This window comes from Cynoglossus semilaevis, chromosome 1, assembly GCF_000523025.1.
Source record: "Cynoglossus semilaevis isolate Cse_v1.0 chromosome 1, Cse_v1.0, whole genome shotgun sequence".
Classification (NCBI taxonomy): domain Eukaryota; kingdom Metazoa; phylum Chordata; class Actinopteri; order Pleuronectiformes; family Cynoglossidae; genus Cynoglossus; species Cynoglossus semilaevis.
Genome location: NC_024307.1, coordinates 20,758,057 through 20,779,053, shown reverse-complemented (window position 1 = coordinate 20,779,053; position 20,997 = coordinate 20,758,057). Strand labels below are relative to the sequence as shown.

Here is a 20,997-nt window from a genome sequence, read left to right as displayed (position 1 = left end):
AAGTTCTTTACAGCCATGGGGTATACGGAGTCAGTAGTCAATAGAGTGCTTGCCAGAACAGGACCCAAGGAGGCTTCACAGATCCTGGACCTGGTTCAACAGGAGCAGGATCGTAGTGACCAAGAGCAGGTACTTCATGGTTTTTCTGATATGAGAGGTGAAAATATAAATACCCTGAATGAAAAAGCGAGAAACCGACCCTGCGAGACAGAGCACAAGGAGGATCCAGATGCAGCAGCAGCATCTGCAGAGCGAGATTTGATAATGATTAGCAATAATGGAAAGGTTCGAGAGAACATGGAGGGTGGACTATCAGGAGAACCTGAAGGGGGCAGTCAAGAGAAAAAAGAGAATGGGAACGAGGAAGATTTTGTCCTTGGAGTTGTGAAAAAAGCAGCAGCCAGCTGTGGGTATTCTGAACAGAAAGTAGCTAAGGTCTACGGCATGTTAAACAACGGATCTACTCACAAGCTCCTCCTGGAACTCCAGAGAGAGGAGACCCAAGAGGCCAACAGTTTAAGGGAGGGTCCAAGAGAGACAGATGATGTGGTTCTGGAGAAGAAAAAGGCTGGCTCAGGACAGGACAACGTGGACACAGATTCTGATGATGATGGATGGGTAGAATTCCCAGCATCTGTTCCAGGGCCAGTTTTGTTTCCCAGGATGACAACACCTCAGCAGCTTCCTGTGTCTCAGTTCGTCTCGCAACCAAAGCAACACCAGCTATCAGAGTCTCGTACACCACACCGGAACATTCATTCTGATATCAAAGGTCCGCCAATGACCCTGTATCCGTCTCTAAGCGATGCCCCACCTGCTCCCAACATTCCGACTAAAGCCCACTTTGAGCACACCATCCATGTTCCCAATCTGACCATGCTGAAACAAAAACATTACTCTCAAGATAACGTTGGCAATCACTTGCCTTCAAACTCTCAAAAAAAAGTGCTTCCCAACCCAGACATGATTAGAAACAACTTGTCTCCGACCAGAATGACGCACCAACATGGTTCAACACCTGCCTCTACAGTGGTGGTCACAGGGGAGCAGCGTTTTCTTGAGGGCCTGCAGACACCTTTCGACCTGGAGCTCACAGACAAGCCTGGTGTCCAGAAACTGAGGGCAATCATCATTGACGGCAGCAACGTTGCCATGAGGTAGAAAAAAACATTTTGCCTGGCACAGTGTGTCTTTAGGTGTTACTAACCACAAGAACAGCCATCTAAATATCTGTGTTTCACACTCAGTCACGGACTGGGTCATTTCTTCTCCTGTCGAGGAATCGCTCTGGCTGTGCAACATTTCTGGGACAGAGGCCATCGTGAAATTCAAGTCCTGGTGCCACAGTGGAGACAGAAAAGTGACCCCAGGATCAAGGGTATCTCGTCCTTATTGAAATAATGATTAGAATACGTCAGGCCTTGTAGGGTGTTCGGTTTTGGTACAGAATTTTTTTTTTCTCAGAGAAGCACTTCATGTCTAAACTGTATGACCTCGGCCTACTCTCCTACACACCTTCCAGAGAGGTGCAAGGCAGGAGGATCAGCTGCTACGATGACAGGTATGGTTACACCTTTTGAAAAGTGTTCCAAATCCTTTTATTTAATAACTTTCTGGATTAATCAATAAGCAATAGACTGATAAATTAATTTCTGAATCTTTTCATATTTCGTTTACATGCTTCTCCAGATTCATTTTCTATTAACTTAAATTAAAAGGAAATGTTTTTGGGGGGAAATGGGAAGAGGCAGGTATATGTCAAAGTCAAAGCTTAGAGAAAAATGACACAAATTTTATCCAGTAATTTCAGGACTATTTTTTTAAATGAAAATTCAATATAGTGTCTTAAAATAGCATTTATAGTTTGGTTGTAAACATGTTTGGAGGATGCAGCTCAACCATTCTGTGGATCGCTCTGCACCACAGTAGCTTGAAATAGGATGACCTGGGGAGCTACATGCTTCATCACTAACATAAATCCTAATCCTGTTTCGAAATCCAATTCTGTGCTCGAGTGGATACTGTGTTTATTGAATTCTACTGTTGTACTGTAAACTTTGAGACTGTACTTTGACCTTGAATCTGTCACAGATTCATGCTGCAGCACGCTGAAAAAACCAATGGAGTTATTGTCACGAATGATAACCTGAGGGACCTTATAGATGAGTCTGAGAAATGGACAGATATCATCAAAAAAAGGTTTGCCACAAGCACACTCGCATATCATTCCACACACACAAAACACAGGTTTTCATGTCACAATGCTGCCTTTCAGTCTTCTACAGTACACATTTGTTGGTGACCACTTTATGGTGCCTGATGACCCTCTGGGGCGAGGAGGACCTCACCTGGAGGACTTTCTACGCTCTGAACCTAGGTATTAATGTTTACAAAATACATATGTACAGATGTTTAAAATATTATTTCTAACACCTTTCTTATGGATCAGGATTTCTGAACCAGCAAGAAATACATTAACTGGCGTAGCAACCACAAGCTCTTCCTCTAAACCTCTGCACTCCCAAGCGGAGGTCCCTAATCACTGGACAAGGTTTGGCACTCAGGTGAACAAAGGAGGCAAAGATAAAGGTGGGAGAGGAGGGCATGGAAAAGGCTGGCAGTCCGGAAATCGACAGCTACATAAAGCTGGACCGCAGAGGAATCCAGAGCAGACGTCAAGACTCAGAGAGCAGCTCTGTCAGATTTTTCCAGGTCAGGACAATGAGGTAGCGCTGGTGTTGCAGTGTCACCCGACAGAGACAGACATATGTATGCTGACAGATGAAATCCTAGAGCTGCAGAAGAACTAAGAAAAAAATATGAAATCACCTATTCTGTCTATAATTTTATCTTTGACATTTTATTTAAACGTCCACACTCCTACACCAAACCCCATAGAGAAAAACATAATTTTAGCTAACTTATAGAAACAGAGCTTTTATAACGGTGAAATAACAAAACTACACATTTGCATCTTTCAATAAGCCAGCAGTGGATCATGAACCTCTGGGATCATTGAATCGATTCTTTTTGTCATCAGAGTGAGCATGTTATACAACAGTATAAACTTTCTGTAGCACATTTATATTTAGTTGTTACAAAGCTTCACATTCCTAAAATACCAAAGACTTAAGGTGGTGTCGATCTTATTCAGTAATCTTTACTCAGTTATTAAAAAAGGTGTTTTGCTGTCATGTTGAAGGACTGATTGCACTGTTTGCACTAATGAGCAATCTTTTCCAGATTTTGTGAATCAAAATAAAATCTTTATTTTATGTATTTAACATAGTTAACATCTCTTGACTGAGTTGTTGTCATGGGTCGTTTCGTTCATTTTTTTTAAACTTAATTTATTATAAACTCGCTAACTCTGCCATTCGAGGTTTTGTGCAGTAGGGGGCGAACTTTATCTAGCCTTCTGTGTAGTGGGCAATGCAACAGGCTGTACTAAACGGTTACGTTTTGATTGTTATCGGTTTTTCAATAACTTTGAACTTAAAGGGAGCCCATATTAGCTAACACCCAGAAATACAGTTGAGCAAGTTAGCTCAGTGCCCACAAACATGTTTTTATAGATCTGGTAATAGAAAATAAAAAGTTAGCCAACAATTGCCCTTAATTTATCAAAAGTTTCTGTAAATATCTTACTAATTACTTAAAGTTCTTAAAGAAGAGATTTAAATGCTATAATGGTAATTAACTTTAACTTAATGTGGACCCCCCCCTCCCCAAAAAAAGTTAGCCTTAATTAACAAGGGGAACTTCTAATGTATTTATAAAGTTTAATCCATCTATAAGATAACTTGACGTTGACGAAAACATCTATACGTTCATCAAGTGATTTAAAAAAAAGAACCCAGAATAATTATAACTAATGTAGCTTTAAGTATTTTTCATACTTTGTCATAGAAAGTAATAGTAGTACTAGTAATAATAGTAGTAACTTCATATTAATAATAATAGCTCAGGTGAACCCATATTTGCCACATGGACACAATGACTTGGGTCTGTTTTTCTTCTATGTTTTGTTTGTTACACAAAAACGTTACAGGATATTCTGCATTTGCAGTAATACACAGGTGGAGATGGAGTATGGACTGTATTTTCCAGAGTGGAGGTAAAGATTTCAAGTTCTAAAAATAGATGCGATTAAACCGGTTTGGGACTTGCAAAACAACTAATGTATTAAGAAGTTCCCATGTAACCAGGAGAATATTTTCTTTCTTTTCATACACAGGCGTGTGAAAAAAAAGAAAATAAAACCAGATATTGTACTTTGGCCTGTGTTAAGTGCTTCATTTATGTGCATCTCGGCAGAAAATGAAAGACTAGCAGTGAAGGGAGGAGGCTGAGGGCCTTCGCTATTACCTTTGTCTTGACTATTTGTCTAATCCCGATCTGACGTTTGACAATTTGGCAACTTTTAAAGATTACTTTGGAGTGCAGTGCAAATTGTTCTGAATCTTGGATAAATAGATCCGTGCTCCAAAAAACTGTTCTTAAATGTGAACCTGTATAAAAGGAGCGTCCACCAGAGGCTCAATCTATGCAAACAAGGATTATGTTTTTCCCCCTATTGTGTCAAATCAATGTCCTGTTTCTCACACCAGCTCTCTCAAGTTGTACACCGTACTTTACACGCTGTTCATGAAAAATGTAAACATACACATATTAACCTTTGCATTACTTTAATAACTTTTTATTAAATATAAATAGCAGGGTTTGTTCAAACATGGCACTTTAAAATACATTTAAAACCCAGGGCTCTATGCTCTACACCTCTATATCATTTTGAGGGTCATTGGCCTAGAAATGTTGATTAGTTCATAAAGTTAATGTTAATATAAAAATATTTCTGACGTCTCTGGATAGATGCATGAGTGGAAATCGCTGCTTAACATGGATTACATCACTTCCCCAAAGTAAAAATCTGTAGCCGTACAAGATAAAAAACAAAGTATTATATAAAAATAAATATATATTATATATAGATAAAATAAAATAAATTAAATGTATTTCTCTCTCATTTCTTCTCTGAAACGGAGATTTGGATAGACTGCTAAACGTGAAAATATAGTTTCTATTACTTTTATGAAGTGTACCAACTTTTCTGGTACAATGTGTAACCCGAAGCCCAGTGCTCGCGCTTGTGCTCTCGTGTGCGCGCGCCCGTCTCGCCTCTGACTCTGGCGAACAGACCGAGACAGGTTTTTGTACCGCGTTAACAGGAGGAAAATACTTGCTTTTGTGAAGAACGTGTTTAAAATGACAGAAGAAGACGAAAAACAAAAGAAGAACCCGTTTAGCTTCAACCAATACTAAGGTAGGAACTTAATTTGTCTTCACACGTTTCACATTTGACGTATGAGTGGGGTTTACTGATAAATTGTAATTATATTTAAACCAAACTACATTAACGACTAGGGTAACACTAACTGAATTATTTATCTACTGCTCGACTTTCCCTGTAAAAGATTCCACATTAATGAACAAAATATGATTCTTGTAAAATGTATGCTTTAAACATAAGCTATCCAGTTTCGGTTGTTTTACAGTAAAATGCTAAAGTACAATGCGTCGATTGAACTTTATTTCTTTACGTTATTCAATTATTTCACAGACTTATTAATAGTTGAACACTTAAAAGTAGAAAAGCATTCACTGAGGACCACATTTATCACTACGATTAGAAAATAAGCAAAAACTAATAATAAAAAACATGATAATTTAGTCTTTCATTATTTTCGTTCGACATTCAAAGCTTATGTTGCAATTACTTGATTATTACAACGATTATTAAAATAAAATGTATTAATTGCTTTTAACGAGTTGAGAATTATTGTTTTTTTTAATAATTCCTGATTTATTTGTTGATGTATTTTATTTCAATTGATTTAATTTATTTGACACAATTCCAGTCAAAAATTCAAACATTTACAACAGTGTTGAATGAGTACAGCTCCTTAGGACAGTGGGGCTCTGTGCTATTGTTATCCCATCAACAGCTGATGATCAAACAGAACCATTGGAGTCTAATGTTTGCAAGCAGTAAGCAAGGATTGCTGCATACTTTCCCTCCAAAGCAAGTGAAGTGATAAGAATATACACAGACCCTGTTACATTCTCCAAGAATTGCAAAATGAATATTGTTGTAATATTTGAACATACTTTCCTAAGAAAACAAATCAGTGAGAACTTTGGTTTTATGTGGAAGTTCAGTTTAGAGGAGTCCATTTTAGGAAGCCCCTCTTCTCCCATCTAATTCTTAATAATTTTGTAAAGTGAAGTGAAACCAACACACAACACACACACACACACACACAGTAGTGCAGGAGCAACATTTGCACAAGGAAGACGAATCGGTGTACTGACATTTCCCTCTCCCACACACACACAGAACTAAACACAGTGCCTCCTTTGTAAAAGTGTATAAAAGAAACCAAACAGCTTTTTTAACCTAAAAGGCCTGAGCTGGTCAGCCCAGGTGAACATGTGGATCAGATTAAATCATGATAAAATAAAATAAATTAAATGTATTTCTCTCTCATTTCTTCTCTGAAACGGAGATTTGGATAGACTGCTAAACGTGAAAATATAGTTTCTATTACTTTTATGAAGTGTACCAACTTTTCTGGTACAATGTGTAACCCGAAGCCCAGTGCTCGCGCTTGTGCTCTCGTGTGCGCGCGCCCGTCTCGCCTCTGACTCTGGCGAACAGACCGAGACAGGTTTTTGTACCGCGTTAACAGGAGGAAAATACTTGATTTTGTGAAGAACGTGTTTAAAATGACAGAAGAAGACGAAAAACAAAAGAAGAACCCGTTTAGCTTCAACCAATACTAAGGTAGGAACTTAATTTGTCTTCACACGTTTCACATTTGACGTATGAGTGGGGTTTACTGATAAATTGTAATTATATTTAAACCAAACTACATTAACGACTAGGGTAACACTAACTGAATTATTTATCTACTGCTCGACTTTCCCTGTAAAAGATTCCACATTAATGAACAAAATATGATTCTTGTAAAATGTATGCTTTAAACATAAGCTATCCAGTTTCGGTTGTTTTACAGTAAAATGCTAAAGTACAATGCGTCGATTGAACTTTATTTCTTTACGTTATTCAATTATTTCACAGACTTATTAATAGTTGAACACTTAAAAGTAGAAAAGCATTCACTGAGGACCACATTTATCACTACGATTAGAAAATAAGCAAAAACTAATAATAAAAAACATGATAATTTAGTCTTTCATTATTTTCGTTCGACATTCAAAGCTTATGTTGCAATTACTTGATTATTACAACGATTATTAAAATAAAATGTATTAATTGCTTTTAACGAGTTGAGAATTATTGTTTTTTTAATAATTCCTGATTTATTTGTTGATGTATTTTATTTCAATTGATTTAATTTATTTGACACAATTCCAGTCAAAAATTCAAACATTTACAACAGTGTTGAATGAGTACAGCTCCTTAGGACAGTGGGGCTCTGTGCTATTGTTATCCCGTCAACAGCTGATGATCAAACAGAACCATTGGAGTCTAATGTTTGCAAGCAGTAAGCAAGGATTGCTGCATACTTTCCCTCCAAAGCAAGTGAAGTGATAAGAATATACACAGACCCTGTTACATTCTCCAAGAATTGCAAAATGAATATTGTTGTAATATTTGAACATACTTTCCTAAGAAAACAAATCAGTGAGAACTTTGGTTTTATGTGGAAGTTCAGTTTAGAGGAGTCCATTTTAGGAAGCCCCTCTTCTCCCATCTAATTCTTAATAATTTTGTAAAGTGAAGTGAAACCAACACACAACACACACACACACACACACAGTAGTGCAGGAGCAACATTTGCACAAGGAAGACGAATCGGTGTACTGACATTTCCCTCTCCCACACACACACAGAACTAAACACAGTGCCTCCTTTGTAAAAGTGTATAAAAGAAACCAAACAGCTTTTTTAACCTAAAAGGCCTGAGCTGGTCAGCCCAGGTGAACATGTGGATCAGATTAAATCATCCAAAAATGTTAGCCAGCAAATAAGATACATTTAGAATGTAAATATTTAAATGTAATTGTAAGATAAATCATTTATTAGATGTGAAACAAAAATTCCACACAAATTTCTCACTGATTTGTGGCTCATTGTAAGGAGAACACCCCCACCCTTTAAAAAAGAAAGACTGGAAGTAATGTATCAGTTACTATAAAAATGTAGCATTGTGCAGTTTGCTGGGATTTTCTGGCTTTTGGATCACTGGACACTGTGTTTAGAGAACGTAACATTCTCCAGGCCTGACAATAATACAGGCTGAACAACAACAGAGAGAATATTCTGGTAGGGTGGTCCAACAAATAGAAATTATTTCGACCTGAATCTCTTATAAACCTTAATAAGACCTGCTGTAGGAAATGTCTCAAGATCCCACAGATAAACCACAGATGATGTGTATGAATTGTGTTCTACCATGTCATTTTTAACTGTCATGTTATTCCTTTTTTTTTTTTTTTTTTCAAAAAGTGAATAATAATCAAACGTAAACATCCAGTTGTTGGCATTATAACCCATTTTGCAAATAACCAAATTCATTCACAGGAGAACAGGCAAATAGTTTGAACCTTGATGTAGACTCCAACATTGTTGACCAGTGTCAATTCTCATCTACCATTCTCAGTGTTGCTATATTTCTGTAAACTTGCATTCAGATAGAATAGCTTCAGGGAAGAGTGCAACGGGCCTTTTAAAAAAGGTAAAGGTAAATACTAAAATTGTCATTGGTGGTGGTAGTCATGTAATTATTTAAAAGACTGTTACAAACAAGGCTATTATCTCCTAACACAGAGTCTGATGAATTTCATGTCTCTTGGGTGCGTCTGTGACATCTCATTCCAGGACAGTGTGTTATGTGTGTGTGTGTGTGTGTGTGTGTGTGTGCACATGAGTGTGTGACACAGGGTGGAAGCTGCACCTACATTAACAAGTTGTGAAGCATGTTAGGGAAGTGACAAGTAAATGACTGTCATTCAAATGGAATGGAAATCGTGCACATCAACTACCTTGCTCAAAACATTGTTGTTTAAAGATTTCAAGCCTTCTTAAACCTTTACACCTTCCTCACTCGCCCACAGTTGATAAGAACAAAGCCTATACATCAGATTTAGCAAGAGTTGTTAATCTATTTTTTTCTAATTGAATATTTGTTTTCACAGCAGGGCTCCGCTTTCACACTACAGATGAGAAAAGAGATAACGAAGCAGTCTACACATCAGCCATCTTTGTCTGCATCTTGAACTTCAAGTCTTCCTAAAAACCCACGGTCCTCTACCACCATGTAGACGACAAAAGCCAGGAAAAGAAAGACAACAGCTTGACACAGTTCATGATGCCAGAAGGTGATCAGGATCAGACGGGGGTTGAGGAAGAAGGAGAGAACGCTAAATCACTCGTGCCAGATGTGGCTATTTCCTGCAGTAGTGGGCAAAATATGCCAGCAGTTGAACTTGAAGATTTCAGTCAAACATCAGATGCTATCCAAGAGTTCATGAATAACAGTAACATTGTTTTTGAGAACAGTCCAGGATTTAATGAACCCAAAGAGTCCGGATTAGTTGAAACCGCAAAAGTCCCTGAACCTTTGACCTTGAAAGGTTTGGACCTCGACACCCATGATGTCTTAGACAGTGGCGCTTTCATTTTTAACACCAACCTTTGCAGTGATGCCTTATCTGAAGACGACAGTAGCTCACTTGAAAAGACTAATCATGTCAATTTCTCAGAACTTGAATCAGACTCTACCATGGATTTGCATATTTCAGATGGAAATCAGGAAAATCCGCTTGAAGAAAATGCAAAAAGCCCAAACTGTGGCAGTTCACCCACATTGGCAGATGGCTCACCTGCAGTTTACCAAGTGAGGGACAGCATTGACGTTAGGTGGGACGACTCAGATAATGACGACGACCAACGTAGTATCTTGTCCAGGCAGAGTATGAAGGATGGCATGTGCTGCTGCTACCAGACCTTTCACAGGGCGTGTCTACGATGTGTGGAGGAGACGCCGGCCATGCTGTCTGGACTAGTGTTGTCTATAGTCTTCTGTGTGGTCATCATCATCCTCATTCCAACCACTGGACGGGTAAGACCCAGAGAGTACATCATACGTCCGTCGGTCATCTGTCATAGCTGACAGACGTTCCCGTAACATTTGTGGATTTTATTTATAGTAGTTTTATATTATATAGATGTTTTTATTATTGTATGATATTATGTTTTTATATTCATTAAAAACATTTTGTGCATCCTAGGAGTGTAAAGTCAACACATTAGGCCTACAACATGGCCTGGTGGTCTGTGATGCCTGCAAATTTAGTTTTTGTTTTTTTTAATGATAAAGGGCAGATACTTTAGAAAAAAAATAATGGATATACAAAGACGATTAGCAACATCTGAGAGTAGAAGGGCTGCAAACAAAGGAAGAGTTTTTTTTAAAAAGGGCCAACTCTTGACTGACATTTTAACAGCTGGGATTTTTACACCAAACCTGTTTCAACAAACACTGTGGCATGTTGAACACTGGTGAAAACAGGACAGGGGAACCCCTACATCTATGTAGGTCATCTGACCACATCTGCTGGAGCCTAAAAATTTACAAATATATATCCCAACATATTTAGATGGAGCTCATTATTGTATGTCCGACCTTCTCTTTTGCAGGATGCCAAAACTCATGTTGGTGCTTTGGCAGTCGTGTGCGTGGTCCTCTGTCTTAGCACACTCTTGCTTGTGTGTTTGCCTTGGCTCGCCACCGTGCGGCGCTGTGGAGGCGCCCTGGCCCTCTTTGTCTGGGGAACGCTGTACACCGTAGCTGTTGTGTTCATCTTCACTGGAGGCCCTGTCACTGCATGGGAACAGGTGAGAAAGAAGCCAAAATGGTCAAAAACCATAATCGGATATTCACTGGATTTTCTTACAAACGCCAGTCGTCTCGAATGGCTTGGCTGAGGGAGTTCAGACATTTCTGTTTCATACATTTTCCTACTTACAGGTGGCGTTTTTCCTCTTCCTGACTCTCAGTGTCTACACAGTGCTCCCTCTTTCTCTGACCTGGGCGCTCATAGTTGGAATCTGGACCAGTGTTTCACACATTATCATCATCAGTGTGTATGTTGCCACCACAAGCCCAAACACACCAGACTTGGCTGTGCAGGTGAAGTAATAAATTTACCACTTCAATTTCCGAGCCTTGCGTTGTTGCCATGTTAGTCCAATGACGTCTCACAGAAGGAATTGACTGGTTGAAATGTAGGAGTGAAATGGTAGTTGCTAAAGCAGACACGATATGACAATATTTTATTTTATATTTGTGTGACGTTTTGCAACATTAATATTTAATGGATTTTTTTTAAATTACCTGTTATATACATTGTTTGATAAAAACTTTAAATTTAGACTAGAATAAATACATATATGTTTTAATAATATTTATATAATATTTTTTTATTTGAATTGGAGTAGGAATTGTGGAGGGAAGATGTGAAGGGTGTCTGTTCAATGAATCCCTCTGTAGGCTGAAAACCTTTATTTACATTTTGACATGTGACATCCTTTTGTTCCTAAGACATTGCCTTGTCCATATCTCTATAGATATCCAACATATTTTTTTTTTCACATTGAAATCTGATGTGTTTTCAACACATCAGTGTTCCTTTAAATTTTTTGAACAGTGTACTTGAAATTTTAGCCAATGTGCCTCCAGCCCCCCACAGATGAGTGAATGTTACAAATGCAAACAAAGGATGTGCAGCAAAATTTGAAATACAGCATCTAGAGATATGTGGATGCATTTGCTCACAATGAAAGAACACATTTGAATATTGTGTGAAGCTCAGTATGTATCTTCTCAAATAGGGCTTCATGTTTTGAATATGAATTTGCATTAGATGGTTGTGTGTTTTTTTGTTCATGTTTTAGGTTGTTATAATAATTACATCCTTACAGACATGACATTAAACATATGAATCAATTTTTTTCAGCTGGTTGCAAACGCAGTGCTGTTTCTATGTGTGAACTGCATTGGGATTTTCCACCTGTGGACAACGGAGCACGATCTCAGGCTATCCAATCAGAAAAGAGAGGAGTTCAGCGCCATTCGCTCCCAGAAGGAAATTAAGAAATATCAGCAGGTTATACATCACATACAATACTACTCTCATTCTTTTGACAAAGACAGATAACAGACACTGTGTGAAAACTGTTGAGTGTAATCTGTTTCATTTTAGGACTCTTTAGTTTGACAGCTTGGTCTTGTTTGCCGTATCTCGTTCTGTCTATCAGTTCAACAGTTTAATCATTCACTCATCTGAAGCTCAGCAGCAATAGGATGGGTAAACAAACCCAAACAAGGACTTATTCGCCTCAAGCAAACAAATAGATGAAATGAGATTTGCTGAGCAAATACACTTGGCTTGTGAAGGCCATTTTCGATTGCCGTCTTTTTTTTTTTTTTCTTTTACAGCCTCACAAATAGATTGTCACCTGTGTTAGTGACAGCGTACCATCAAACCTTCTAATAACGCCTTCCTCCTATTTGTTTCCTCGGTGACAGGAGCAGCTCCTCTTGTCGGTGTTGCCACGCTACATCGCCATGGAGCTAAAGACGGAGGTAATAAAGAGGCTGACCAAGCCCAAGAGTGAAAAGGAAAACGAATCCAAACTCAACAACTTTCACAGCCTCTACATACGGCAGCACAAAGACGTCAGGTGATGATTGACGTCCCAGTCGCCCAACACACACTTGACCTTTTGCTTCTCATACAAAAGCTAAAATTTGAAAAAAATAGCAATAGATTTGGCAAAAGACAACCAAAGTTTTAGTTCTATTGTCAAATAGAAGTAAAGTTGGTCTGTTTGAAGGACTAAAAGTCAGCATTTAAATAATGCAAAATAAATAAATCTATACTAGCTAGTTTCTATAACATATTTTCACACAGCACTTTCTCCTCATCCTTTATCTTTATCTGTCTTTGTGCAGTATTCTCTATGCAGACATTGTTGGCTTCACTAAGTTGGCAAGTACCTGCACTCCAGAAGAGTTGGTTGCTGTGCTCAACAAGCTCTTTGGCCGATTTGATGACATAGCCAAGGTAAAAAAAACAAAAAACATTCACCACCCACCAGCTGCAGATATAAAATAAAAGCTGACTTTCACATTAAATACAGTTGTGTTGCTACGGTCTGACTTTTCTCCTCTGTCTTCAGAAAAATGGATGTCTTCGCATCAAAATCCTCGGTGACTGCTACTATTGTGTGTCCGGTCTCCCTGATCCCATCCCGACTCATGCAAAGAACTGTGTACAGATGGGCCTGGACATGTGCAGGGCTATCAGGTCAGTTCCTCTGAAGTATGATCTCAATCTAGTCCACTGCCTCTGCCATGTGTTTTGTCACGTAGACCTGATAACTATGCTAATCGCAAACAGATTTAGCTGAGGTGCTATTCTGTGAAGTATAACTGAGATACCAGGCTTTAGGAATCCAAAAATATTATTAAAAGCATATTCTTCAATTTTATTTCAACCCTAAGTATAATAAACACAGACGCATCCACATACGGGACAAATAACTTATTGCTTTGGGCAACTACATGTAGCCAATGTAAGCTAGACCTGCAAACACTACTATGGTTCTGGTCAGTACGTGCAGCTTCTTGTAATGCCTTGTGATCACTGAGACAAATCGTTTCTGTGAAAAATCAATCCAGTTTTATCCTTCTATCTTTTTGCAGTAAACTGCGAGAGGCAACAAGTGTTGACATCAACATGCGTGTGGGCGTTCACACTGGCTATGTGCTCTGTGGTGTGATTGGCCTGCAGAAGTGGCAGTATGACGTTTGGTCACATGATGTGACATTGGCCAACCACATGGAGTCTGGAGGTCTGGCTGGGTGAGTATTGAAGGTAGTCGTTTAAATCAGTCATCATTTGTAGAATTGTATGTTTTTTTAAAACAACTTAATATGGTTGTCAGACGGGTCCACATCACGGAGGAAACACTGCATCATTTGAATGAAGCGTACCAAGTGGAGGATGGGAATGGGGGAAGTCGAGATCCTCTTCTTCAGGGAAGAGAAACCTACTTAGTAATCGATCCTCGTGAAACAGAACGCATTTCAAGGAGGCCTAAAGTGGTCAGTGTGAGAGACAGTTATTAATCATCACTTTGATTCCCTTAATTACAGTGGGACTATAGTTCTAGTCAGTTTTTTTTAGGTCAAAGTCACTTCAAGTCAAATATTTTGCCTTAATGAAATTTCCAGTTTTTAAGTTAAAATTCAGATTAGGATTATCCTCCTAAAACTCCTACACTAAATCCACTAATGTATGCACAGTCAACATTATATTGAATTATAATGAATAATACAAACTGGAACTTAATATCAAAATGATTTAAAACCAAATTAGAACCAAATGAGAGAATGAAAGGGAAAATGTGACATAACAATAATATATTGAAGAGTGTGAGACTGATGTCTGCCGTAAGCATGTTTTGGTGTCAACAGACTCATATCCAGAGATAAAATGATTGGTAACACCATGCTTAAAAATTTTGGACAAGTTTTGGACAAGACTGACCATTTCCCAGAAATAATACATTTCCCTGATTCCAGGTGAACAGTCTTGTATCAGGTGAGAGCAGGCAGCGCGTGTCAGTGAGGATGTCTCAGTACATGCAGTCCTGGCGGACCATTCACCCCTTTGCTGACCTCAGCAACCCTGACAGCAATGGCCCAATGAAGAGAAACTTCCCATGCAATCTTGTTTCCAGCAAGTTGCAGCAAACTGGAGTATGTATTTGTTGCAATGTCTTTCCCAACATGTGAATATATTTGTATTATTGTACATGATTATTCAGATGAGTGTGTCAAAACCAAGTTTATTTTTCTGCTACAGGACAGACCTCCAAACCACAACAACCCTGGATGGTAAGTTTCACCAAACACTCCCTTTAGTATGATGTCATTTTTTAACACAAAAATCACAATCATTTTTTATGTGAATTTGACTCTCACACGTTTTTGTGTTCTCTTAGTCTGGTTGTGGACAGTCGTGTCAGGGCATCACTGGAAACAGTGGACATTGCATGGTTGGTTTTCATATTAGTTTTCTTTCATCAGTTGCTCGCACATTGTCACCTTTAGACCAGGAATTGCCTGTTTTTACAGCAAATTCAGGATGCTGTTAAACAGGTAATGTTAAGAAGAACTAAAGAGAGAGAGAGAGCGTAATCCCTTAGTTACGCTGCTGTAACTTCACTGGTTTCTCTAGCGGTCTAGGCCTGTAGCATAGTAATTAGAGATAGTCAAGGTTTACCTCAACCAGAATATATACAAACATTAGTTGAGAGGAAGGTTTCAAGAACTAACTTACCATTCTCTGTAAAATAGTTGGTCCTTCTACTTCCTTCAAGTATGTATGAAGCAGAATTGTGTTTTTACTGGAGGTTCTTACTCCTCATACTCCACCCTTTTTATATTGTTTTTTAATCCTCACCCTTTTTTCAGGCGCAGAGCTAAAAAGCTCAACTGTTTGACACTTCTGTTTAATGACCTTAGTCTGGAAAAACAGGTAAGTTCGTCCTCTCAAATTTGATCAGTTTCAGCTTCATTACATGGTAACAATCATAGGTGTGTTTTTGTTTTTTCCAGTTCAGAGTTTCAGAGGTGAAGGGCTTGCACAAGTCAATAATCTGCATCTCCATGATCTTCATCACTCTCTTCACCGTCCAGATGCTGGTCTCTGAAAAGTAGGTCACATCATGGACATATAAAGTCCAATCATTGGTCCTTTTTTTCTAGTGGTGAATAAACTTGGAGAATGCAAACTTTGTCAAATAAAATGTAATATAATTTACAAATTTATATAATTAATAGTATAAATTTGATTAAGGTAGAATCTTTGGCATTAACTGCCATGGTTTTTATGTAAATGGAAAAAGAATTGAGAAAAAAAAGTATATGTTTCATTATTTGTCTTTGTTTTCAGGAACTTTGAGATGGCAGTTTCTTATGGTGCAACCTTCCCTGTTCTCATCCTGCTTCTGTCCATGTCCTTCACAGGGTATTTGGAGGTAAACCAACACAGATGTTGTCTCTCTGAATAAAACAATGTCAGTAGGTTGCATTGCCTTGTACATGAGTCTTTCATGATTCCTTAACTATAACCATGTTGGTGGCTTAAAATTGCTGTTTGCAGTGTGTCTACTCCAGCTGATAGCGTTGTTGGTTAAAGTGATGTTGTGTGTTTTTTATTTATGTTTTTGTTTTTTAGAAATGGCGCTCCAAGATACCAGCTGGAGTTCAGTGGATATCAGGACTTAACCATAGGCTAGCCACCAAGGTGGTGCTGCGTCTGTTTGTGGTCCTTCTCTGTGTGCTTATTACCCTGCTCATGGCCATCCTTAACTTTGTAGGTTCCACTTTTATTAATTTACGACATTTGTCAATCTATCACTTTAAAGGTTTACAGATATGATGTGTCCAGTCAGCCATACAACCACATCATCTATCCATCCATCCATCTAACCCCAACACAGACAATATTACATCAGTTCATACTTTTGTACAACGAGTCACACAAAACAAAAGTCCATTCTGACTTAATCAGAAGTACTTTACTGAACACCTGGGGTAACTGTTAAACAGCTGCTCTTTCAAAACACATTTTAGAAGAGCAGGGGGTCAATACCAAAGTGCAGGATTTAAAACTTTAAATCAAATATTTCACCGTACATTAGAAAACTTCAAAACATATTGACAAGTATTTGCCCAGTAACCAGAACATTGCATAAAATAATTGGAGCAATGTAATAACATGAACCAAAATAAACTGTAGTAATAAAAACAGTGCACAAATATTGACCAAATGTTGCAAAGACTGGTAAAATAGATGTCACAGAATTTTTATCTGTGAACTTAGGCAGACAACCAAAATCAATCTATTCAGAAACAGACTGAATAGTCACATATCTGTTCTTTTTTTTATGTCCTTTTTTTTAGTTCTTTCTACCAGGAAATAACTGCACTGCTGTCACCAACAGTTCTGAGATGGAGGGTCTCAAACTCTACACTGTGCCTGTGAGTGCAACAATAAACAATAAAATATGCATTGAATAAATAAATAAATAGTGAATAAAAAAAATCACTCACTTTGTCTCTCTCCATACTTCAATATTACCTGTACTGCTGCCTGCTAGCAATGCTGGGTGTGATCGTGTTCGTCAAGATATGTTTGTCAATTAAAGCTCTGCTGTTAACTCTGGCCGTGGTGGTTTACCTCGCACTCTTCCTTGAAGTTTACGCTTCACGGTCCTTCTGCCTCGTTGACCTTCTCTACAACGACACAATGTGAGTGACATCAACGTGTCGGCTGCACTTGTTCACCTGGGGTCAAGGTCAAACCACTTGTTCTGAATCATAGGGTGTACAAAGTGTCAAATGTCAAAAATCTACATGACAGAGCTGTTGAAAGTGTTTGTTTTTTTTCTCAGGCCAGGCGTACTGAAAGATCCTCACATCATGTCTGGGGTTTGGCTGGTCATCTTTTTCATCATATGCCTCATACTGGCCAGACAGGTAGGTTTCATTATTTTCCAGTTGTTTATAAATATAATTTTCTCAGGTTTCTAAGACCCAATGTTAAAAATTTAGTGAAACTTTAAGGCATCTATTCATACCTCAGCATAAGAGAACTACACCTTCTTGTTACAGAAATGCCACAACTCCCTAATGTTAAAATCTATCCTTGTCCTTGTTTCCTATAATTTTAGGATGAGCTAAGTTGCCGTGTGGACTTCCTATTGGATCACTGTTTCCAAGCAGAGCGTGAGGAGATGGAGACCATGGAGAATGTCAACAAACTGCTCTTGCAGAATGTCCTGCCACTCCACGTCGCCTCCTTCTTCATGGGCAAAACTATCCGCAACCAGGTGAAAGCAGTCGCTCACAGCTGATGGACTGTACTGTTGTGAAGGGATTATTGTCATTTAAATGGAAATTATAAGAAAAGACTAATTTTGAACAAAGCCATTTTCAGTGCTATACAGTAATATATTGTATTTTTATGAATATACCATTATAACATGTCACGTTGTAGCTGTAAAATCACACAGAAGTTCTAAGCCGACACATGTTTCTCTTCCTGATCACTCAACCAGGACCAGTTCCAATTTTTTTTGTCTTGGAAAATTTGTCTGACGCAAATGATCTCCTCCAAATTATTACTGATGGTGAAGCACTTCTTAAAGTTGTCATTGGTTTGATTGTTTAAAGTCATGAGTCACTCTCAGGATTATTCATTCAAGAAGCCAAGCAGGTTTGAGCTGTTGGCTTTTTGCTCCTTCAGAACTATCCAGAAGATGCACAACTTTCTGAGCCAAGTCTTTTTACGTTCAAATGTCTTTTCTTCTCAGGACCTGTACAGCCAGTCCTACGACTGTGTGTGCGTAATGTTTGCCTCAGTTCCCCAATTTAAAGAGTTCTACAGTGAGAGCAGTGCCAACAGAGATGGGCTGGAGTGTCTGCGCTTCCTCAATGAGATTATCGCCGACTTTGATGAAGTATGAGGAGAGATATGTCTTTTTATCAGTGTCCTCAGGATGTAAAATTATTATCCTTTACAAGATAGACAATATTTAGATATGTCTTCCTGTTATATAGCAAAACATTTCTTACAATAAGCCGAGGCTAACTGAGGCTAACATTTAACTATTTAACAGGTTTAAAATGGTCCAAAGAGAGTGACATTAGTGACATTGTTAAGTAGCCCTGTGTTTATTTTTTTAAACCAAAACACCTATTTTCAAAGTTAGCCCTTGTAAAAAGGTAGGTTTTCCACACAGACTTTGATTTGTCTTCAATTTTCCTGTATTGTCTGTTTCTCAGCTGCTCTCAAAACCCAAATTCTCTTCAGTGGAGAAAATCAAAACAATCGGCAGCACGTACATGGCAGCTGCAGGACTGACGCACTCACCACCAGGGGATGAAAGAAAGGTAAAGAAAAAACCTCCCCTTATCACAAATCTCTTTTACTTTTGGTTCTAAAATATTGGTTCCATATCCTGCTTCAGTCAAATCTGTCAAAAGAACGCTGCTCTAATGAATGTTATTGGTTAACATGATCTCTGGCTCCCCCTGCAGAAACAAGAGATGTCCTACAGTCACGTGAGAGCCATGGTGGAGTTTGCATTCGCTCTCATGGCTAAACTGGAGCTCATCAACACACATTCCTTCAACAGCTTCAAACTCAGGATTGGTAAATTTGTTTTACTTGGAATAATGTTAGAATAATTTCTCTTTCACACAGAATGAAATATCAAATATTCAGAAAAACATCTGAATATTCTTAAAACATAAGTAGTTTGATGCAAGAAACCCTAAATGCCAAATATTTGATACAAAAATCAAGTTGCAGCAAAGGCTGAAAGGCTTTTGTGTGTTCGGTTACATAAGAGATCCATCTAAAAATAAAATTAAAACAATTTTTTTTTAAAAATCTTATAAATGTTAAAAGTTAAGTTAAGAATAAGATCATTCTAAATAATATTTAGGTGATTCTCTCAGCAAAGTCTGCTGTGCATGTGCTGTGTATTCCCAGATGAGAAAGGCATTTCTATGTTGATTTTCACAGGTATAAACCATGGACCGGTGATTGCTGGAGTTATTGGAGCTCATAAACCTCAGTATGACATCTGGGGCAACACTGTTAATGTGGCCAGTAGAATGGACAGCACGGGAGTGTTGGACAAGATCCAGGTGTGAGACCACGAAAAGAAAGTGCTGAAAAATAATCAAAAATTAAATCTTCATTCAATCTCTTTTTTCTTTGCTGTCAGGTGACAGAGGAAACTACACATATGGTGGAGAACGTTGGCTACACCGTCACTCTGAGGGGTGTCGTTAACGTGAAGGGCAAAGGCCAACTTACCACCTATTTTGTGGACACGGACCAGTGCATCCGTCGGCTCGGTTCAGATTTCCAGGGATCAAACATCACGCAGACCTAAAGTTAACTCTCACCACATAACATTAGCAAAAGCCCTTGGTAGTTGCTACGTTGCATTGATAAATTTGGGTTAATGTGGTGGCAACTGAGTGCAAAAACCTGATTAGGCAGTGGTTTGCATGAATTGCTTAATGTTTTGCCAAATGACTCATTGTCATAACTGAGATGTGGCTACAGCTACCAAGAAGCTGCCTCTCTCTGTGGGGTTGAGGCATTAAATAACATCCTAACCAGAAAAAAGAGAAAATAACCATGCACAATTTTCACAAAAAAACAACTAATTTTAAATAATTCTATATCTTCATACACACAGACAGACATTCCTCCTCGTGTTCTTTTCAAAAATAACTTTTTTCCAAACTTCTGGTATGGGCTGTGTCAAAGCCGTGTGCCACAGATGCAGATGTCAGTAAATGTTATGCACCACCTGTGATGAGCCGTTTCAGCAGTTGTCAGAAAGTGAAACTGCAGCACATTTCGAATCACAAAAAGGACTTTAGTGTTGCATTAGTCCAACCAGAAAAGCTGATACTTGCTAACTTCAGGGGAAAAAACATATTTTATTAGCTGTGCCTAGAGCTCCCTCTGCTGGACCAGAGGGTAACTAATTTACAGCTACGGGTGGAGACGGATTGTTTTTAACCCCTTTCATTCTAGTTAATGTTAAAATGTTGCAACAAAAAAAAATGCACAGAACCCAGTTGACCTTTGGTACAGTGTCCTGTGGTCACCAGGTCATTGTTTCTGTGGTCCAGCTGATCATATTCTGGAACAATCTGGGCAAGCCAAACTTGGACTGAGCTTTTTGCAGTAATACTGATATGGTTCTGTCTACCACAGAGTTGCCTTTGTCTTTGAGTTGAGACAAGAAATAAAAGTCCAACAGTGTGAATGAAGACACTAAAAGCTGAACTGGCAATAGACGGA

The 20,997-nt window shown here is 38.5% G+C and overlaps 2 protein-coding genes across 3 annotated transcripts in view; both read left to right on the top strand.

Annotated features, from left to right (window-relative positions):
• khnyn (KH and NYN domain containing) overlaps positions 1–3,288 on the top strand; it is a 7,919-nt gene extending 4,631 nt beyond the window's left edge. The window contains exons 5-10 of the mRNA XM_008318665.3: positions 4–1,157; positions 1,248–1,378; positions 1,465–1,561; positions 2,092–2,199; positions 2,276–2,377; positions 2,450–3,288. Of these exons, the coding sequence (XP_008316887.1) occupies positions 4–1,157; positions 1,248–1,378; positions 1,465–1,561; positions 2,092–2,199; positions 2,276–2,377; positions 2,450–2,810 (1,953 nt within the window). The 3' untranslated portion in view covers positions 2,811–3,288. The remainder of the gene's footprint in view (positions 1–3; positions 1,158–1,247; positions 1,379–1,464; positions 1,562–2,091; positions 2,200–2,275; positions 2,378–2,449) is intronic.
• A 3,411-nt stretch (positions 3,289–6,699) lies between these two features.
• LOC103384541 (adenylate cyclase type 4) lies at positions 6,700–20,743 on the top strand. 2 transcript variants are annotated; one of them, XM_008318096.3, is made up of 26 exons: positions 6,700–6,844; positions 9,226–10,148; positions 10,727–10,924; positions 11,058–11,219; positions 12,046–12,195; positions 12,618–12,772; positions 13,044–13,155; positions 13,271–13,398; positions 13,797–13,955; positions 14,039–14,198; positions 14,679–14,855; positions 14,962–14,993; positions 15,101–15,154; positions 15,573–15,636; positions 15,717–15,814; positions 16,054–16,138; positions 16,339–16,476; positions 17,067–17,144; positions 17,239–17,414; positions 17,558–17,642; positions 17,837–17,995; positions 18,479–18,625; positions 18,951–19,058; positions 19,206–19,320; positions 19,696–19,820; positions 19,901–20,743. In XM_008318096.3, exons 2-26 carry the CDS (start codon positions 9,393–9,395, stop codon positions 20,069–20,071), a joined length of 3,792 nt encoding a protein of 1,263 aa, XP_008316318.1. In that variant the 5' UTR covers positions 6,700–6,844; positions 9,226–9,392; the 3' UTR covers positions 20,072–20,743. The 2 variants fall into 2 exon arrangements, with proteins under 2 accessions (XP_008316318.1, XP_016888495.1); XM_017033006.2 differs by having other exon boundaries at positions 9,223–10,148.
• The last annotated feature ends 254 nt before the right edge of the window (positions 20,744–20,997 follow it).